Source organism: Rhamphochromis sp. 'chilingali' (genome assembly GCF_963969265.1).
Source record: "Rhamphochromis sp. 'chilingali' genome assembly, chromosome: 16".
Taxonomy (NCBI): Eukaryota; Metazoa; Chordata; class Actinopteri; order Cichliformes; family Cichlidae; genus Rhamphochromis; species Rhamphochromis sp. 'chilingali'.
In genome coordinates, this window is record NC_137943.1 from 2,412,351 (window position 1) to 2,431,158 (window position 18,808).

At 43.0% G+C, this 18,808-nt stretch overlaps 1 protein-coding gene across 1 annotated transcript; it reads left to right on the forward strand.

The window, feature by feature from the left end:
* The first annotated feature begins 1,334 nt into the window (after positions 1-1,334).
* On the forward strand, positions 1,335-5,405 carry LOC308383779 (homeobox protein engrailed-2b-like). Its single transcript, XM_080861893.1, has 2 exons — positions 1,335-3,092; positions 4,940-5,405. Exons 1-2 carry the CDS (start codon positions 2,627-2,629, stop codon positions 5,254-5,256), a joined length of 783 nt encoding a protein of 260 aa, XP_080718019.1. The 5' UTR covers positions 1,335-2,626; the 3' UTR covers positions 5,257-5,405.
* Positions 5,406-18,808: the final 13,403 nt, after the last annotated feature.

Consider the following 18,808-nt stretch of genomic DNA (forward strand, 5'->3'; position numbering starts at 1 on the left):
ATTTTTAAAGGGAGCAGAAATGACATCAAAGGCACAGCCAAAGCCCTGCTACACTGTAACTCAGCCTGTTAACGTGTTTCAAACATGAAAACACAAAGTTAAAGAACAGAAACACAGCGACCTGCAGGTGTGTGTGTCTGTGTGTAAGACTAACCTCGTGTGACCAAAGCTAAAAGCCCAGCATGCTCTCCTCTCCGCCCAGCTAACCGAGGCCTCTGAATTCACTGACTGCTGCGTCACATCCCGCACTGAGTTTGTTTTTATTTCAACCGAAGGCAGAAAATTATTACTTGACTACTCAAGACCACTGCTTCACAAGACCTTTGAAGAAACCAGTACATAATTAAAAAATAATTCCTCACGTGTTGTAAAACTCCCACGGTGCACTTTTTGTTGTGTCAGTCCTGCTAAATATTCGAGCTGCGCGTGACTACAGCGCGTGTGCGTGTGTCCGCGCTCACATTTCTCGCTTTCATGATTTTCTTCTTCTATTGAAACTTTTCCTCATTGGATCACTTTCTCACTTCCACCTTATTTGCTCCTTTATTTTATTCAGCTACAATTTGTCTTTCATTCTGAACCAACTTTCGCACACTAGAAAATTCCTGTAGCAGTTGCTTTGTAATATGCTTACATTTATATCAGTGAAAACACAGACTCATCGGACTGTCAGAGATTATTGATGAATGATCGCAGCTGTAGTGCTGGCTTTACATCAGAACTGCGTGTGTTTGGTCATGTTTATGAAACTGGGAGCTCTTCTGCTGAATAGCACGTGGATATTAAAGTTAGTGACAATATGCATTGATGTATTTATATCAGTGTAAATTTTACAGGCTATATTCCACTACATTGTTGAAAATTTCAACAAAATGAGCCCCACAGGGCACAGAGACATGCGTCCCTGCACGACTTTGCGCGCATATTTACGCAGGATGGCAAAACAGAAAAGACTAATGGATGGGAACAGTAAAAAAAAACAAAAAAACGCTTGGGAATATTTTTCCAAAGATTTGAAAAAACAAACAAACCCCAAACAACCTTTTTGGTTCCAGTTCAGTGAAAAACATCCCAACGATGAAAATACATCCCTATATTCTGTTTACTGTATCTTCACCCAGACGGGAGGAAGATCGGCCCTCAGGCCCCTTTAAACAATTTTATGCGGGGGTAAAGTACGCACCATGAACAAGAAACTATTATAAACACACACACACACACACACACACACACACACACACACACACACACACACACACACACACACACACACACACACACACACACACTTGAGGTATTAAAGCTTGCTGTAAAGGCCCATTTTATCATTAGTTAATAAATAATAATAATAATAATAATAATAATAATAATAATAATAATAATAATAATAATAATATCATTCAGGCAGTCAGAATGCGGACTGTCTCTCCGACCTCCAACACCGCCACAGCCCCACAGGCCTACCCAACCCCGACCCACGCTTTGGTCCCGGTAATCGGTGTTAAGCTGTTTGTGTTTAGGTGTTGATGCTAAACTTGTGCTGCATTCAGGCTCTGTGAGAGGAGCTGGAATGAGCCCGCGAGTCACCAAAACTTTGCGCGGCATTTCCATTACAGGTCATGGCAGTGAGCAGGCGGCCTTCAGCCGGTTAGGATTCTGTAGGATATTGCAAATGAATTATTTTTTCCAAGATGACAGCCAAAGAGGTGTGCTCATAACCTTATGAGAGCAAACAGCCAGCCCTGCTCATCACTATGTGTGAGCAGGAAACTAACCCAGTCAGTGGAAGCCTAGCCTCTCAATCCTTCGTGGAAATGGAGCTGCTGAGCTGCGTGTTTTCCATTGGGATGTTGGATGTGAATTGGTAGCGCCTGGAAGATCAAAGCTTTCGTTCTTCGTGTCTGCCCACGTTATCTGTTTGTCTTGTAGTTGTAATGAGATAATAAGGAGTTGTGTGGAACTGAAATAATGTCATCACCAATTTCTGAGTATTGTTTCTGCTAGTGTGACTCCAGAGGTCAAACGGAACCTTCAAACATTCAGAGAAGTGGAATTTTCCGCTGGAACCTGAATGCACCGTAAAGTGACTGAGTGGATTGGATTAATTTGCGCCTCCCGGGAATTCCGGAACCTCACATGACACCAACTCTCTGCCTCTATTGGTCGGAGGCACGTGTCTGAACGACCCGTAGTACGACGTCATCGCAGTGTCTCGCAACCAATCAGAAATGAAAACCAAAAATCAGTAGTGAAAGTATTTGAGCGGCGTCTTGATGAGCGCACTTGGAGCTGCTGGAGCGTCAGTAATTGTGTGCAGGGAGCAAGAAAATCAAAAGAGTGATTTAACAAAGCAAACAAACGAAATGGAGTTTTATGAGATTCAAAGTGACGCAGGTGAGCTGCAGGTCGAGGAGTGAGGAGCACAAACTGAAGCATGTTTTTTTTTCCTTTGTCAAATTCCCCACAGGCGCGTTTGCACAGAAAACAATACAAACTACTGCGCCACGCTCCAACTCGCTCTTCTCACTGCAGCGACAAATATAGATATTAGCTGATAATAAAGTGATATTGGAGACACTACGCTGCGGAAGGGAGCAGGTGCTGAAGCTGCTCAGGCTTCATCAGAATGGAAGGAAATGCTCGCCGAGACCCAGAGCGCCCACGGGACTCCGGGGAGCAGTCCAACCGGGCCATCCTGCCCCTCTTGCAGCCACCTGGCAACCAACAGTCTCACAGGATCACTAACTTTTACATCGACAACATTTTGAGGCCGGACTTCGGCCTGAAGAGGAAGGATGGGGCTCCGGATCGGCAGGGAGACGCTCTTGGAGTGCTCATACAAAGAGAGGAGCTGACAGGGAGAAAGCCTCCCAAAAGTGCTAACCCTCGGCAGGGTGGAGCAGGAGGCAAAGAAGAGGAGAACCCAGGAGAGCATGAAGACCAGCATCCGGACATTGACGCCAGGAGGCCCGGCGATGTGGCGGCTAATGACTGCTGCCGCAGCCCTCAGGCCAGCACTGCCACAGCGGCCAAATCGATGCTGTGGCCAGCTTGGGTGTATTGTACTCGCTACTCGGACCGTCCGTCATCAGGTTAGTAAAAACATTCCTCATCCAGGTCTAATTCATGAAAAGCAAAAGAAGGAAAAGGCAGCTCCTCTTTGCAATTCAGAGTCACTTTAAAGGCTGAATTTCAGGAAGGAGCCAAAAAGCTGCTATTGCATCATTTTCTGAGCAGTGCCGAAGTAATGGCCTCTACCCCCACCTTCATATAATATACTCATCACTTGTAACAACTCATCATTAAATCAACACAACTGATGTTTGAGTAATAATTTCATACTTTAAACCTGAAATGACAGGAGCAGTCTGAGCGCAGATTTCACATGAATTTAGACGCATATTGGAAACTCGTTTCTATTCTGTACAGAATTCAATCTGAATGTAGCTTTAAAATAAAAACAAAATCCACGAAGCGGCTGGAAAGTGCTCTGAAAAAACGACGAAATTAAACATGAGTCGAAAGTAAAGTTAAATGATATTGAAGTGAAGTAAAACCAAGTTAACGCCATTGTTCCCCAGTCCTCTTTGTTAATATTCTATTAGCATATTTTTGACAATGGGGTAGTCTAAAAAGTGAAGGCTGTGTATCCAAAGTCCGTCGGTTCAATCTAAAAATGCTTAAGAACACAGTTCCAAAGTTAATTTTATTTTATTTCATCTCACTTGTAAAAAAATAAAATAAATAAATAATAATAATGATGATGATAAGAAGAAGAAGAAGAAGAAACCCCACATCTGCGTAGTAAATGTTTGCAAATGGAGCATTTCCCTCACGTTATGGTGCATCGCGGTGAAGCCTGTTTCCAGCCTGTCCCTCTCTCTGGGAGTTTTTAGGGCTAAAGTGGAAGTTTGCAACGGGCTCGGCTCATTCAGCCAGCGGATGCGTGGAAACTTGGACTTTTCCTTTGTCACCATGTCAGCTGCTAAAACGATGCTACAGCACAGCAGCCGAGCACAGGAAGAGACCGTAGTCATGTATCGAAGACGCGTTTGGAAGAGTTTTTTTTATTTATTTTTTTATTCCTAACAAAAATATTTATTTGTTTATTTATTTATTTATTTAAATCGATGAATCGAAAGAAAAAAGCGTTCATCGAGTTCATGAAAGGCTCCTGGCCGGAGAGCCCGCAGCCTCCCTCGCATGATTCCGTCCGCGCACCGGTCCGGTTACCTGAGCCCCGGCGCACGTTACAGCGTCCCGATGCGCGTGACCAGGTCAGAGTGCATGCAGGCCTTCAGCGCAGCTGCTTCATGTGCACCTGTACTGATGGGGAGTTCTGTACTGAGCAGGTACGCCTACTGTCTTTTACACTGAGTTCAATCATTTCTCATGGATGGTCCACCTGATCCCACCACGGCAGAAACACCTCAATGTCAGTGCAGAGACAAAAGAAAAGTACTTTTAAAAAATAGAGTTCCTACGCTACAGAGAGGGAAAGAGGCGCCCAACGCCCCCATCCCTCCTCATCTCCAAACCCCACCCCCATCTGCACCCTCTCCTCCTCAGCATTAAGCTGTGCTTAATGCCCAGTGTGGTCCATTGCATCCAGTTGGATGGAATTAAAGGTTGTGACCAATATGTCCTTTAAAATAAGATTAGACTTGCTAAAAACTAATCAACTAGATTAGCCCCATGTCGCTGACTTTCTTCTTCAGTCCGAATCTAAACAGCTTTGTCAGGAGGTCACGTGAGTCCTGGCCGCGAGGATAAATTTGCCTAATTTGGCGCAAATGTGAACAGAGACGTTTTCCACTCATAACTGAGCCCGTTTCATTTTTGTAAGTACAGCTGAGGTGTAAAAATGTGACGTGTGAAAAGTCCACGGTACTGACTCTAACCACTGGCTGTCATTTGTTTCACTCCCGCTGCACTTCAGGGCCCAGATCTCGCAAACCAAAGAACGCGCCGACCCCGAGTAAAGAAGACAAACGGCCTCGGACGGCCTTCACCGCGGAGCAGCTCCAGCGGTTAAAAACAGAGTTCCAGAACAACCGCTACCTGACCGAACAACGGAGGCAGAGCCTGGCCCGGGACCTCGGTCTCAACGAGTCTCAGATCAAAATCTGGTTCCAGAACAAGCGTGCCAAAATCAAGAAGGCATCCGGGAATAAAAACTCTCTGGCGCTGCATCTCATGGCGCAGGGACTGTACAACCACTCGACAGCCAAGGACGCCAAGTCGGACAGCGACTAGAGGATGACAGTTGACTCTGAACATGCAATAAAATCACCAGCGTTCATATTTCAATTACACACACACACACACACACACACACACACACACACACACACACACACACACACACACACACACACACACCTCTCTGTTTGTGACAGAGATATTACGGCTGTATACTGTGTACTCAGGGCTGTAGATATGACGAGGCCCAGCTCAAGTCAAGATGGAGCCGCATTCATGTCACAGCCGGAATCTCCACCGTTTTCACTCGCTGCAGCCTGAAACCGCGACCAATGTGGCATTCAGGGTCCAACGGAAATATCTGCGGACATGGCGAACAATTAATACTAATGCTGCTCTGTTAAAATTGACCGAGAAGACATATAATAAATTCCAGTCTCATCGAAGTATGGGATAACATATCTTTAGGTAGAATAAAAATAAATAAACGACTTTAAGAACTACTTTTAAAACAGTTAAGTGTACTCCGCAGCTTGAATTAGTTTAAAGTCGCTGGTTCCTGGCAGACCTCTGTTACTGTGACCTGACTGCAGGCCGGGGATTCCACTCGATGGAAACCCGGAACAAACAGGGTCAAAGGTGTTCGGACAACAGCTGAGGAGCCATGTTCCTGGTTTAGTAGGTGTCAGCGTCATGTGACACATCCTACCTGCGTGCCTGCTACATCGTGCCCACAAGAGATTTCGAATCGTGGAATTAAAAATAAATAAAAACTAACAAACCATGTGTGACAGTGATCGCGCTGCAGTGTGGCCTAACTGCCCGCACAGAAAAAGCAGAGTGGATAGAACTTAGATATTGTGGGCCTGCAGAGGAGGAAAATGGCTCCAGCTGCAGCCGAAACCACGACGGGCTCGAGAGCAGGTGATCACGCGATCAAGCATCACGCGCACTGCAGCCCTGTCTGAAAACTCTGAGCTAATATCCAAAGATTTCTTTCTGTTGCATTCCGGGAACTGTGGCGTGGACAAACGGTCCGCTGTGTTCTCCCTGTCTTACTGTACTTTCTGACCACGGGGCTCATTTCTGCAGCGCCTCTTGCTTCCTCTTTGTTCTTGCTGTGTCATGCCGCTGGACTGTATTGAATGTTGACCTGCGGGTCTGCTTGTTGTGGTGGAAGCAGCCCTGTGCGGCCTTCAGGTGCCGCACTGCGCCCGGATGCGGAATGTGAGACCTCACGGTATGTCTGGAGTTAAAGGTGTGCTTTAAATCTGGTGACCAGTGTTTAGCAGCAAAATTGCTCTCAGATATCTGCCAGTAGATGCGCACACAACTTAACACAACCGGCTTTGAATTTTCTGATTTTAGCTATTATTATTATTATTATTATTATTATTATTATTATTATTATTATTATTATTATTATTATTATTATTATTTTAACTTTCTCCCGAAAGCCAACGACATTTCGAAAAATAAACTATCGCCTTAAAAAGCCAGTAGACCATAGCTAAAATTTCCATTCATATCAAACCGCATCATCCTGAGGCCTCCAGGCAACCCGAGAATGTTCAAGAACACACTTCCTGTTGTTGTTAACGAAGATACTTTGTACTCTTATTTTAAATGCAATAAACATCCACCCGCGCGCAGGTGTTTACATAACTTATTTTTCCTGCAATCATTTTTCTGTTTGAACACGTTTGCCGGCTCCGAACCAAATCGTATTGTTACGATGCAGTGAATGTTTGGACTTCTTTATTTTATGTTAAAGCCTCAGTCATGTTTTCTGGGATTGAGTTAGGCACCTGGAAACGTTTCTGCCTTAAAGTATTACGGTGTTAAGAGAGCGGCTGTTTTCTATATGGCAAATGGGACTTTTTGAAATCGATATTTTTAAAGATGAAATATTAGTGTTTTCCCCTCTCATCCGAGGTTCTCTTTTATATACAACGTGTAAATAATTTATATTATAATGGTGTCATTGTAAATAAACGACAACAATGCAGACTTGACTTTTAAGATATTTTTATTTCACAACACGAAATTCATCAAAAAGACAAAAGAAGAAAAAAAAAGGAAAAAAGTAACTTTAAAAAAATGAAATGTGTTGATACTGATTAGGATGACATAATGAGAGCGCAACAGGGAGGACACCTGCGGTCTGCACACAAAGTTACGCGCTCAACACGTCTGCACCTCTACTCAAAACCCAGGTGTTCATTTCGTAAAATGTTTGCATTTTACCGTAATCTGCTCCACTTACTGCACAGGTCCTGTTCAGGCTGTGAAGTTCAGCCACAGCATGTCAGATACAATCATCGCCAAAAGCTCTTTATCACAATTTCGATTTTAGCTGATAGTTGTGGTCCACTTTTATTACAAAGAGCATTAAAAAAGAAAGCTAATCTGAAGAAGTTACTTTTCTGTTCCTTTAAAATGTATCTCCAGGTGTTTTCCATACATTTCCAAAGGGCATCTTTAAAAAAAACCCTTCTAAACCTCCTAAAAGTGTATTATTTTAATTTTGAGTTTGTTGACCCGATGATTGCAAGCTTTTCACACAGCAGCCCTCAGTAGAATGACATTTAAGGCCATGGGCTAGGGTCCGGATAAAAATTAAGAGGGCAGAGGGGTATCTTCATCATGGAGAGATTTAATATTTGTAAATTTATTTGAGACTTTTATTTTAAAATAAAAAACAGTTCCATATTTGACATAACCCATATGGAGCACGTCAGTGTAGTTGGAAAGAAACTATCCATGATTATTAACCTAGGCATTTTTGGGATACAAAATTGGCCCATGTGACAGAACAGTTTCAAAAACTCTCATCTCCAATCACATCATTGGTGCAGTAGCCCTTATGGCTTTAAACTGATGGAAATCATGAACACACCCAAGAAACTATTCATCGCACACATATAATTTTATTTACAGACACACACACACATAAAGAAATCATTTACACTCAGTTTCCGTATTTCAGTTGTGACCACGTGTGACAGAATGCAACACAGTGTGTTCACCATGAGCACAATTTCAAATTCCCTCAGCTGCAGTTTGGGCAGGAACCGAGACATGCAGTCACTTCCAAAAGCCTCACCCTATATGGTGCCTGACAACACTAACAGCGACATATCTGCCAGGCTTGCACCCAAAACTCCTTAATGTGGGAAAATCTGAACCAGATTAGTTGACCGTCTTTATTCTTTGATCTTCAGGACCGCTGCATAGCTGCATCTACATGGTTTCCCTCACATTTTCATTATAATGTTTAATTCAGGATCATTTGCAATTTGCACACCAACACTACTTGAAATTCAATTTGAAACAAGAGCAGAAGAGACTGACAAGAGACAGACGAATGATATGAGAATAAAAAGGTCATTATTTCAGCTAAAACTAGAAACCATCTATAGAGTGCAATATCCAGCAAATCATTCAGTTATAGATTGTCCTTTTGCAAGACACACGTTGAAAAATAAGCCAGTCTCAAATAAGGAGCGTAATTCTGAATAATAACTGTTGTTAATTTGACTTTTCATTCACAAGAAAATGCTTCCAGAGATTATTCATTTCAATCCATATCTAAGTATTATGTATCAGTACAAACCAAGCGTTCCTGTGTTGTACAAATTAGGGTAAACCAGTAGAAAAGCAACAGCCAAAATTATCTGCAAATTCAGAGCCCAAAGAGTACCCTGATAGCATCACTGAAATCTTACAAACACGTTTATGTCTGAGGGCAGTTTACCTGAACATCGGTGCATGGTAAGAAAAATCAAACAGAAGCAGAATGAAATGTGGAGAGCAGAGGGAGATCCATTAACCAAAAGCCAGAGATTTGTCTGAGGCGCGTTCACTGGCAGCAGCAGCAACAGCGACCTGGGGTTTCTGAATGGCTGCAGAAGCCTTCATCTGCATTTCCTTTCTTAGCTGGCTTGTATGTGGAAGTAACGCCCAACGGTCTCTGACTTGATGAGCAGAGCTAGTCTTGACTTGGGGGTGGGGGGTGGAGGGGGGATGGGGTGGGGGGGGGGGGGGGGGGGGGGGGGCTTGTTGTGAGTTGGGTTTTGATGCAAAGTCTGGGGATGTCAGTCAAAAGGAGCTGGGGGTGCAGGAGGTTGAGGGTTGGGAGCATATTGGCCATAGAACCAAAATGCTTTTGGTGTCCATGCAAAAAGCAGCAGGTGGCAAAGGTGTAGCCAGGACATCTTTGCAGGGACACTAACATGTTTTTATCATATCTTTGATCATGTATTCTTATTTATATGTGATTAAACACAATGAGTTTAACTTTCCATTTTAAATTGTAGCTTGGTTATGTTAAGGCACCAAAAGCACTTGGCTGGGTTTAGGGACAGATGACTTTTTTCACACCTCGGCAGGTAACACTGGACCCTCTATTGGACCATGCTGGGAGATTTTAGAGCTTAAGGGTTTTTTATCCTGAGCTTAGATTGTGTTTCTATATTAACAGGGTGATGAGATGCATGAATACAAAAACATTTGAATACAAAAACTCATAAAAACATCAATTCTACAAACTATAAATTGCAGCTATTCTCATGCTGTCATCCTGTGGGTGTTAGACTGTGTCAGAGGTGGCAACAATCCTTCACTCCAGCTTGTTAATCAACCAACAACCCAGACAGAGTTTTAATTCGTCACCCTCCAACCACTCGCAGCAGATGGCTGCCACTTCCTGAGGTTTCTTCCTGTTAAAAGGGAGTTTTTCTTTCTCACTGTGGCCTAGAGCTTGCTCAAAGGGGGTTGTTTGATTGTTGGGATTTTCTCTGTATTATTGCAGAGGGTATCCTACAATATAAAGCTCCTTGAGGTGACTAATGTTGTAACACTGTATAAATACAACTAAAACAAAGCCGCGTCATATAACGTGCGGAGGGCGGTGAAAGAGGCGAAGCAGCGCTACGGGAGGAAACTAGAGTCACAACTCCAACAGAGTGACTCTAGGAGCCTGTGGCGGGGACTAAGGACAATAACGGACTATAAAGCACCAACAACCGGTATGACGAACGCGGCCGTGACTCTGGCAGACGAGCTGAACACTTTCTATGCTCGCTTCGAGGCTGCAGCTAAGGTCTCCAACGATGCTAGTGTTAGCGGCGCTAACAGATGCAGACAGGAAGATACTGCCAGCACCGGAAACGTGCTCGTCATCTCCGAGCATGAAGTAAGGAGAGCCTTCAAGAGAGTAAACACCAGGAAAGCAGCAGGACCAGACGGCATCCCAGGTCGTATCCTAAGAGACTGCGCATACCAGCTAGCTCCTGTGTTCACTGAGATATTCAACATCTCTTTATCTCAGTCGGTGATCCCCACATGCTTCAAAGAGTCCATCATTGTTCCTGTCCCGAAGAAACCCCACCCTGCTTCTCTCAATGACTATCGCCCTGTAGCCCTCACCTCAGTAGTGATGAAGTGCTTTGAACGCCTGGTCAGAGACTTCATCATTTCTTCACTACCAGACACACTGGACCCACTACAGTTCGCTTACCGTCCAAATCGTTCCACAGACGATGCCATCTCTCATCTCCTCCACACATCACTCACTCACTTGGACACTAGAAGGGGGAATTATGTTAAAATGCTCTTCATAGACTACAGCTCTGCATTTAACACCATAATTCCCTCCACACTCACCACCAAGCTGGAGCATCTGGGACTCAGCTCATCTATGTGTCAGTGGATCTCCAACTTCCTAACTGGCAGACCACAGGCAGTAAGGATGGGCGGACATGTCTCAGCCTCCACCACTCTCAGCACTGGAGCCCCCCAGGGGTGTGTTCTGAGCCCCCTGCTGTACTCTTTGTACACATATGACTGTGTGGCCACTACCAGCTCCACCACCATCATCAAGTTTGCTGACGACACCGTCGTGGTGGGCCTGATCTCTGATAACAACGAGACGGCCTACCTGAAGGAGATTAGGAATCTGGAGAACTGGTGCCAGAGGAACAACCTCCTTCTAAACGTCAGTAAGACAAAGGAGCTGATAGTGGACTTCAGCACTAAGCAGGAGAGGAACTACCAGACCCCCGTCATCAACGAGTGCCCAGTGGAGAGAGTGGACAGCTTCAAATACCTCGGAGTTCACATCACGCAGGACCTGTCATGGTCCTGTCACATCAACACCGTGGTGAAAAAGGCCCGACAGCGTCTCTACCACCTCAGACGCTTGAGAGACTTCCAACTGCCCTCCAAGGTGCTCAGGAACTTTTACTCCTGCACCATAGAGAGCATCCTGGCGGGAAACATCTTAACCTGGTTCGGGAACAGCACCATGCAGGACAGACGAGCTCTACAGAGGGTTGTGCGGTCAGCTGAGCGCACCATCCGCTCCGAGCTCCCTGACCTGCACTCAATCTACAGCAGGCGGTGCCGGACCAAGGCCAGGAAGATGGTGAAGGACCTCAGCCATCCCAACCACAGACTGTTCTCTCTGCTGAGGTCAGGAAAGCGATTCCGCTCCCTGAAGACCAACACAGAGAGACTGAGGAGGAGCTTCTTCCTGCAGGCGATACGGTCTCTCAATCACACCACCACACAGTACTGACCCACACATATGGTTCTTACACACACACTGGACTTTCTGGACTTTGGTTTTGCACAACACTGGTCACTATATTCTTCATTTCCGGTTAATACTTGTACAGCTGCTGTTATTGTGTATATATTTATTTATATTTAGATTTCTTCATACATTCTTATATAGTTCTATATTGTGTATTTTGTTGTACAGTTATTTTATTTTCAACTTTAATTTATATATTTTATCTTATTCTTCCCAGTTAAATTTACCCTTCATTCTAATTTGTGTTGTACAGTTATTTCATTTTTAACCTTAATTTATATTTTATTCCTTCCTAGTTAAATTTACCCTTTTTAATTTTTCATATTTATTTCCTATCTTATTCATAGCCTTTTCCTTTTTTGTTCTCTTTAGGTCACGAGCAGTTGTCCAAGCATTTCACTACATATCGTACTGTGTATGACTGTGTACGTGACAAATAAAATTTGAATTTGAATTTGAAAACTGAACTGAATTCATTTGAAAACCTGACTTTTCACCTTTCCATGCTTTGATTTGTTGTTTTTTAATCTTTCTGGCCTTTAAGCACAGTTTCTATGTGAATTCTCAAACTTTTTATCTGATTTTCTGCTCAGTTCAGATAAAATTATTATAACGAGTGATTTTAGCATTCATGTAGATGCTTAAATTGACAGCATCAAACATGCATTTAATCTGTTATTAGACTCGCGTGCTTTCTCTCAAAATATAAATGAGCCCACCCACCATTCGATTTACACTCTGGTGCTCGACATACGGCAAAGAAACTGAACATTTAAGCATTTAGAACCTTAAGGTCACTACTGAATTGAATTGAATTGAGAAAATGAAAAATACATTTCATTCCAGTAGTTGTCTTTCCCAAAGTGTTGTAACTAAGTTTAAGGATATAGTTCCTTCACTGTTATCTTCTTCAATGCCATATCCCAACACTGTGCAGAGAAGCCACCGAAACTCAATTCCCACAAAGGTTATCTTGTTAATAGTTCATAGTCAGTGCATTTCTCACATCGCTTGACCTTGGACACTTGGACTCTGCTGAAAAAGACAACGTCAAATCAGAAGTACTTAACTCCCTAGTATAACTTACAATTGTGCAAATTAAAGCCGGCCACTGAAATAGATCTTCACTTAGCCTTGAAAAAGAGTTTGTTGCTCTACAAAAAAGCCCTCTGTAAAGGTAGGACACCTTATTATTTGTTATTAACTGGAAAAAAAAGATCGACCCCAGATTTCATGTCAGCGCTGTAGCCAGACCGACAAAGTTAGAGCTCTGACAAAAAAACTGTAACCATTATTTGAGAAATTATTCATAACCATCTCACAGACGAACAGCTGCTTTAGTTCTTCTGACATTTATTTCGACTCTATTCCTACAAGGCTGCTCAAAGTTCTGCTATAAATGAATGCCTAAATCTTAAATATGATCGATCCCTATTAATGTACCACAAGCCTTCCAGCTGGCAGTGATTAAACCATTACTTAAAAAGCCATCACTTGACCCAAGTGTCTACATGACACTCACTAATTACTTAAAATGCAGAAATTTCTGTAGTAATTTCTTAATGACATAAAGGCCCGGGGCTTTCATTAAAAACAAACAAACAAAGTAAACAAGAGTACTATACTGTAGTCATAGAGAACACAGGCCAGTATTTCACTTCAGTATATTAAACCATATTAAAATATTTTGTTATGTTCTTTATGTTTTTAAAAAAATAGAAAACAGTGTTATGAATGCCACTGAATGGTTGTTCTCCTTTTAGATCATTTTTGTTGCTCTTTCAGTTTACATAAAAATTGCAGTGTGTAACACTGAAATGCCATTATGTTACCATGCTACTCATTTGTGAACAATTAGTTCAGCTTTATAAAACAAGTGGTTTTAAAGTATTGTTTGACTGTCATTTTGGGCAAATATTTCATTTTGGTAATTGCTTTGATTTACTGGTCTATGTATTATTTTAGAGTCTATATTATTGTATGGTCTACAACATAAAGCAACTGTTGTTGTGATTTGATGCTATATAAATAAAACTGAATTAGACTGAATTGAATTTGCATTGTTTGTCATTTTTGATCTTCATTATGTAAATTTCTGTTGGAATTTAAGATGTTATGCTCCATTGATTCATCCTGATTTGTTAATATATTTTGTTGTTGTAAAGTGTTGTTACATGCCGTAAACTGGTGTGTACTGGGCCACCATGTGGTGCTGAAATAAGTAAGCTATTCTGAGAGACAAAAACCACATTTTTGCTTCTGAATCAACTTTCAAGTTCAACTCTCTTCTTTGGTAGCCTGGCACAAAAGTTTTTGCTGATGATTGCGATCCCCCTACAGTTGGAGCACACACCCCTTCTTGAGCATTTGTTTAACTGCATCAGTGACCTAACCCCCAGTGATAGGCAAGGGTCCCCCTCATCCCCAGGATCCGCTTCCATTATGGAAGGCGTGACAGTAGGATTAAGGAGGTCTTCAGTGTATTCCTTCCACCTCCTGGCTATATCCAAAGTTGAGGTCAGCAGCATTCCATCCCCACTGAATATAGTCTCCCTGCTCCTGAGTCGTCCGAGGCTTTCCAGAATCGCTTTGTCTAATAAGGGGATGAGCAGACCATACTTTCTGCAGAAGTATGGTCATGAAACAATGGTTCTCCGTCATGGACAGCCCATCATACACACTCCACTGAGGCAGCAGAGCTAGTTCTCCCTCAGACTAATGTGTACCTGCTGCCGTAAAGAATGCTTCAGGAATTCATTCAAACCATTCTTGGTGAAACTTTACAATAACACTTCCTGTGAACACACCTTAGTCAGGCATAATATTCTACACATATATTTCTATATTATACCGTGTTGCAACTGTTTTTCTTAAATTTATAGTATACATATTATTAATTAATTCAATTTGCATTATTCTCTTGCACAAGGTCAGTCTTAATTTAAGTATCTCAGGGAGATGGGAGCGGGAATTTAACAGACGGATTGGTGCTGCGGCTGCAACAATGTGGACGCTGTACATGGTGAAGAGATAGCAGAGCTTAAAGGGAAACTCTCGATTTACATCTATATCCGGGGTAGATGTAAGTCGGGTGGGGATCTGAACCCCACCCTGTATGCTAAATGAAAAGGGAAAGTTTTAAGCCCTATCCTAAAAGCAGAGAGGGTGTCTGTCTTTTGAATCCAAGCTGGAAGCTGGTTCCACAGAAGAGGAACCCAAAAGCTGAAGGCTCACCTCCTATTCTACTTTTGAATATCCAAGGAACCACGAGTGAACCAACAGTCTAAGAGCGAAGTGCTCTACTCGGGTGATATGGTACTACGAGGATTTTAAGATGAGATGAAACCAGGTTGGGTTGAGCCAGGACTCTGCAGTCTATTTACACCTACAGGCCAGTGGACACTCTTTCAGTGATGAGGATGTAACATCCTGGACAGGGAGGAACGCTGGTCTGAGCGCGGAGTCAAGGAGGCCATTTACGTGAAAAGGGAAAGACCATCTCTGAATCGAGGAGGGGGCCTAAGGGTACATCTTTCACCATCTTACTATGCTGTGATTGCAGCCATTCCCCAACTCTCTGTAAATGCTACTCATAGCCATTGATCAGTGATCGTGATGCTTTTCATAATGATCATGTGTCAGGGCTCTGTGTGCGGGCAGGTGGAGATGTGGATCCAAGTGCAGGACTCAGAGACGTAAATGTAACTGAAAACTTCAGCTTTATTGCTGGCACCAAACATGAAACCACTAACTGGAACACACAGGCAGGATCTGAGGGGACAACGCGACACTGAGCAAAGGCAACACAGGGCTAATATACACAGGGAGGTAATCAGGGAATGGAAGACAGGAGGGAGACACAGCTGGGAGAGATCAGGGCTGACGAGACAGGGAGAGCGAAGCTGGACACACTAACATAAGACACAGACCTTCACAATAAAACAGGAAACCACACTTTACCAAGACCTGGGCTAGACAGAAAGGCGGACTTGACACTGAACAAAACCTACTAATACAATAATAAACACAGTATCACAAAGTAAACAGCATTTGACTCATAATCCAGAGAAATACCATGAACAGAAGAACTAATCCCTCACCAAGAATAAGACATAATCATAATCAAAGCACCAGAGAATAAGAAATAATCATATAATCATGAAACTGGCCTCACGGCTCATTGTTAGTGAGTGGTGCTTGTTTCAGTCATCATTCAAATTTCTCCCACTGAAAATGCTACGTCCAGATAAATGGAATCAACTTTTTGGGATTTCCTTACCTCGCAGCAAAACCTTTCTGGCACAACTTCACCTGCTTCCAAGGTGCATGGAGAGGATGAAAGAATTCACAAAGCAGGAACTCCAGCAACACTTGAGGGAAGATGAACAACTTTAATAATTGACCAACGCGTTTCGGCTTGTGGCCTTCATCAGGGTCATGATTTCCTTACCTGGAAGATTGAGCATGCATAAACACACTTATCTGTGGTATTGCTGAACTGAGGTCTAACAGGACACATATGGAGATGAGTTCACTGAACAAAATTAACTCCATTCAATAGATATGATTGAAACCACTGCAGCACAGTACCTGTAACAGTAACTGCACGCTCTAATCACTAAAATAAAATTTTATGGTCAACAGAATCTGCAGTAGGAGGTCTAGGAGGACCAGCACGGAGATGAGTTTGTGCTGGTCTTAATCTTTTTATGTCAGAGTCATAAGAAGATCATTTGTAATCGTCACTAAAGCTGTTTTTGTACTGTGCTTAGTTCTGATACTTCACTGAAACTCTTCAAATAAACCTGCACATGATTAGTTAGCTACTTTTGCAAGAAATGTTTAGAAAAAACTAAGGTTGGAGATCGGTCATTAATTAGCTAAGCCAGCTGGGTCATGTGATTTTTTTTAAAGTAGTGGTTTAACTCCTGCCAGCTTGAAGGCCTGTGGTACAAGGTCCATTAATAGGGATGGGTCGATCATATTTAGGACTTCTCTCAGAAGCAACAACTGGAGAAAAAGAGTCTTAAATAATTTATTTGTGAAGAAAGTTATTACAAAGTTATTACTGGGCTACTCACCAGCTTGGCTCTGGAGGCAGTCACACTTTCCCCCTATCCCTTATCTTTCCTGCTTGGCTTCTCATGTCTATTGTATAGTCTCGCTTATTCTCTAACCCTAAGAGAGTCTCCCAGACTTGTTCTCTAAAAACCTAAAGAAGAATTATGGATTTGATCAACTAGTCCCTTAACGAAACTGACAACTCCTGGGCTTGGGAGAGCCCGACTGTCCTGCGGAGATGTTTGCTGCTGGATACTCGATGGTCGGTTGCGTCGTGTGTCTGGCGACACTCTCGATGGAGGACATTGAATGAGATCTACCAATTAGGTAGATAACAGAGTTCTGGCTGATTGGAGCTGGCTTGGACCTGGCTTATCGAAGAACAAGAAGCAGCTACAGCTGTTCAAAATCCCACAAGGCTGGCCAACATGATAGACGATGGGCAGGGCTGTGAGTACTCAGACTGTGTTTTTTGGAACACCATATGGATACGGTCTTGGAGAAGCTCCTGGCTCTGTAATATGGATAAGACCTTGAAGAAGAACAACGGGAATTGAGAGACCTGTGACCAGTGACGGACATTAGACCAACTGTAAAATTGGAAGCAGTTTGTTCGCACTAACCAAAACAACTATCATTTTTATCTCATGCGGCCCCCCTGGCGCCAGCTGGATGCTCAAGGCAAAAGTTGACGGGAATAACAATTCTCCTTTAGATAACAAGACTGTGACTCTCTTCCCCCTCCTTCAAGGCCACCCGAGTCGACCGAAGATTGTTGACCTTTGCTTAACCGGGTGAAGTGACACTTTATCTCGGTTGAACACGGAACACACACACATACGCATGTACACTGACACAGACCTACACTCACTTTTCTGTTCTCAAACTGATCTTCCTGTTGGAGCTCAGTCTGGGGGGAGTTCTTTTTTCTCCTCGTCTTTCCTCCTGTTGTGCATATACCTCTCTGACCTGTCTACCCCATGTGTGATGTTGTGTAATGTATGTATGGTCGGAAGGGTAAGATGGCGCTGGCAAAGGTAGGCAGCCTTAACCCAATTTCCTTCGGGGTCAACCTTCAGGATCAATAAAGTTTTATTGAATTGAACTGAATAGTTAACGTTAGCTCAACAGAATTCTGACTTTTTGTCAGCCTGGCAAAAAGAGAGTTAAATTAGTGAGATGCCACTGAAAATGTCATAGACCAGGGCCTCTGCCAGATGTCCCCAGCACATTCTCACTATATGTTTGGGTCTATGTGTTAACAGACCTCTCTGCATTGAATCATATCTGTTATTAATCTCTGTCTCTCTTCCACAGCATGTCTTTTATCCTGTCTTCCTTCTCTCATCCCAACCAGTCGCAGCAGATGGCCCCGCCCCTCCCTGAGCCTGGTTCTGTCGGAGGTTTCTTCCTGTTAAAAGTTAAAAGGGAGTTTTTCCTTCCCACTGTTGCCAAAGTGCTTGTTCATAGAGGGTCATATGATTGTTGGTTTTTCCTCTGCATGTATTATTGTAGGGTCAACCTTACAATATAAAGCACCTTGAGGCGACTGTTGTTGTGATTTGGTGCTTTATAAATAAACAAAATTGGACTGAATTGAATTGGTACACAAGGCCTGTCTAGCATTTTCATCTGCCACCTGATCCAAATCACCACCAGGTGGTGATCAGCTGACAGCTCTGCTCCTCGCCTTTCACAGGCTCAGATCTGATGATACAGGTACAAAATCAGTTGGTTGAATACCAAACATGGTGTTTTATGGACAAACTGGTGTTTTATGGTTAGCACAAAAGTCCAAAAACAAAACACCAGTTGGGCTCAGATTGGGCACATCGTTTTTCAAAATCACACCCCCCTCTAATAATAACAACAAGTGCTTGTTGAGTTATATTTGACTAAATCTGGCTAAAAGAAACATAGATATATCAAGAGAAAAATAATGTGTAA

Excerpts from the sequence above, each read along its gene's own strand:
- LOC308383779 (XM_080861893.1), top strand. The coding sequence starts at position 2,627 with ATGGAAGGAAATGCTCGCCGAGACCCAGAGCGCCCACGGGACTCCGGG. Across the intron at positions 3,093-4,939 it reads CTCGGACCGTCCGTCATCAG|GGCCCAGATCTCGCAAACCA; the intron begins GTTAGTAAAAAC and ends GCTGCACTTCAG.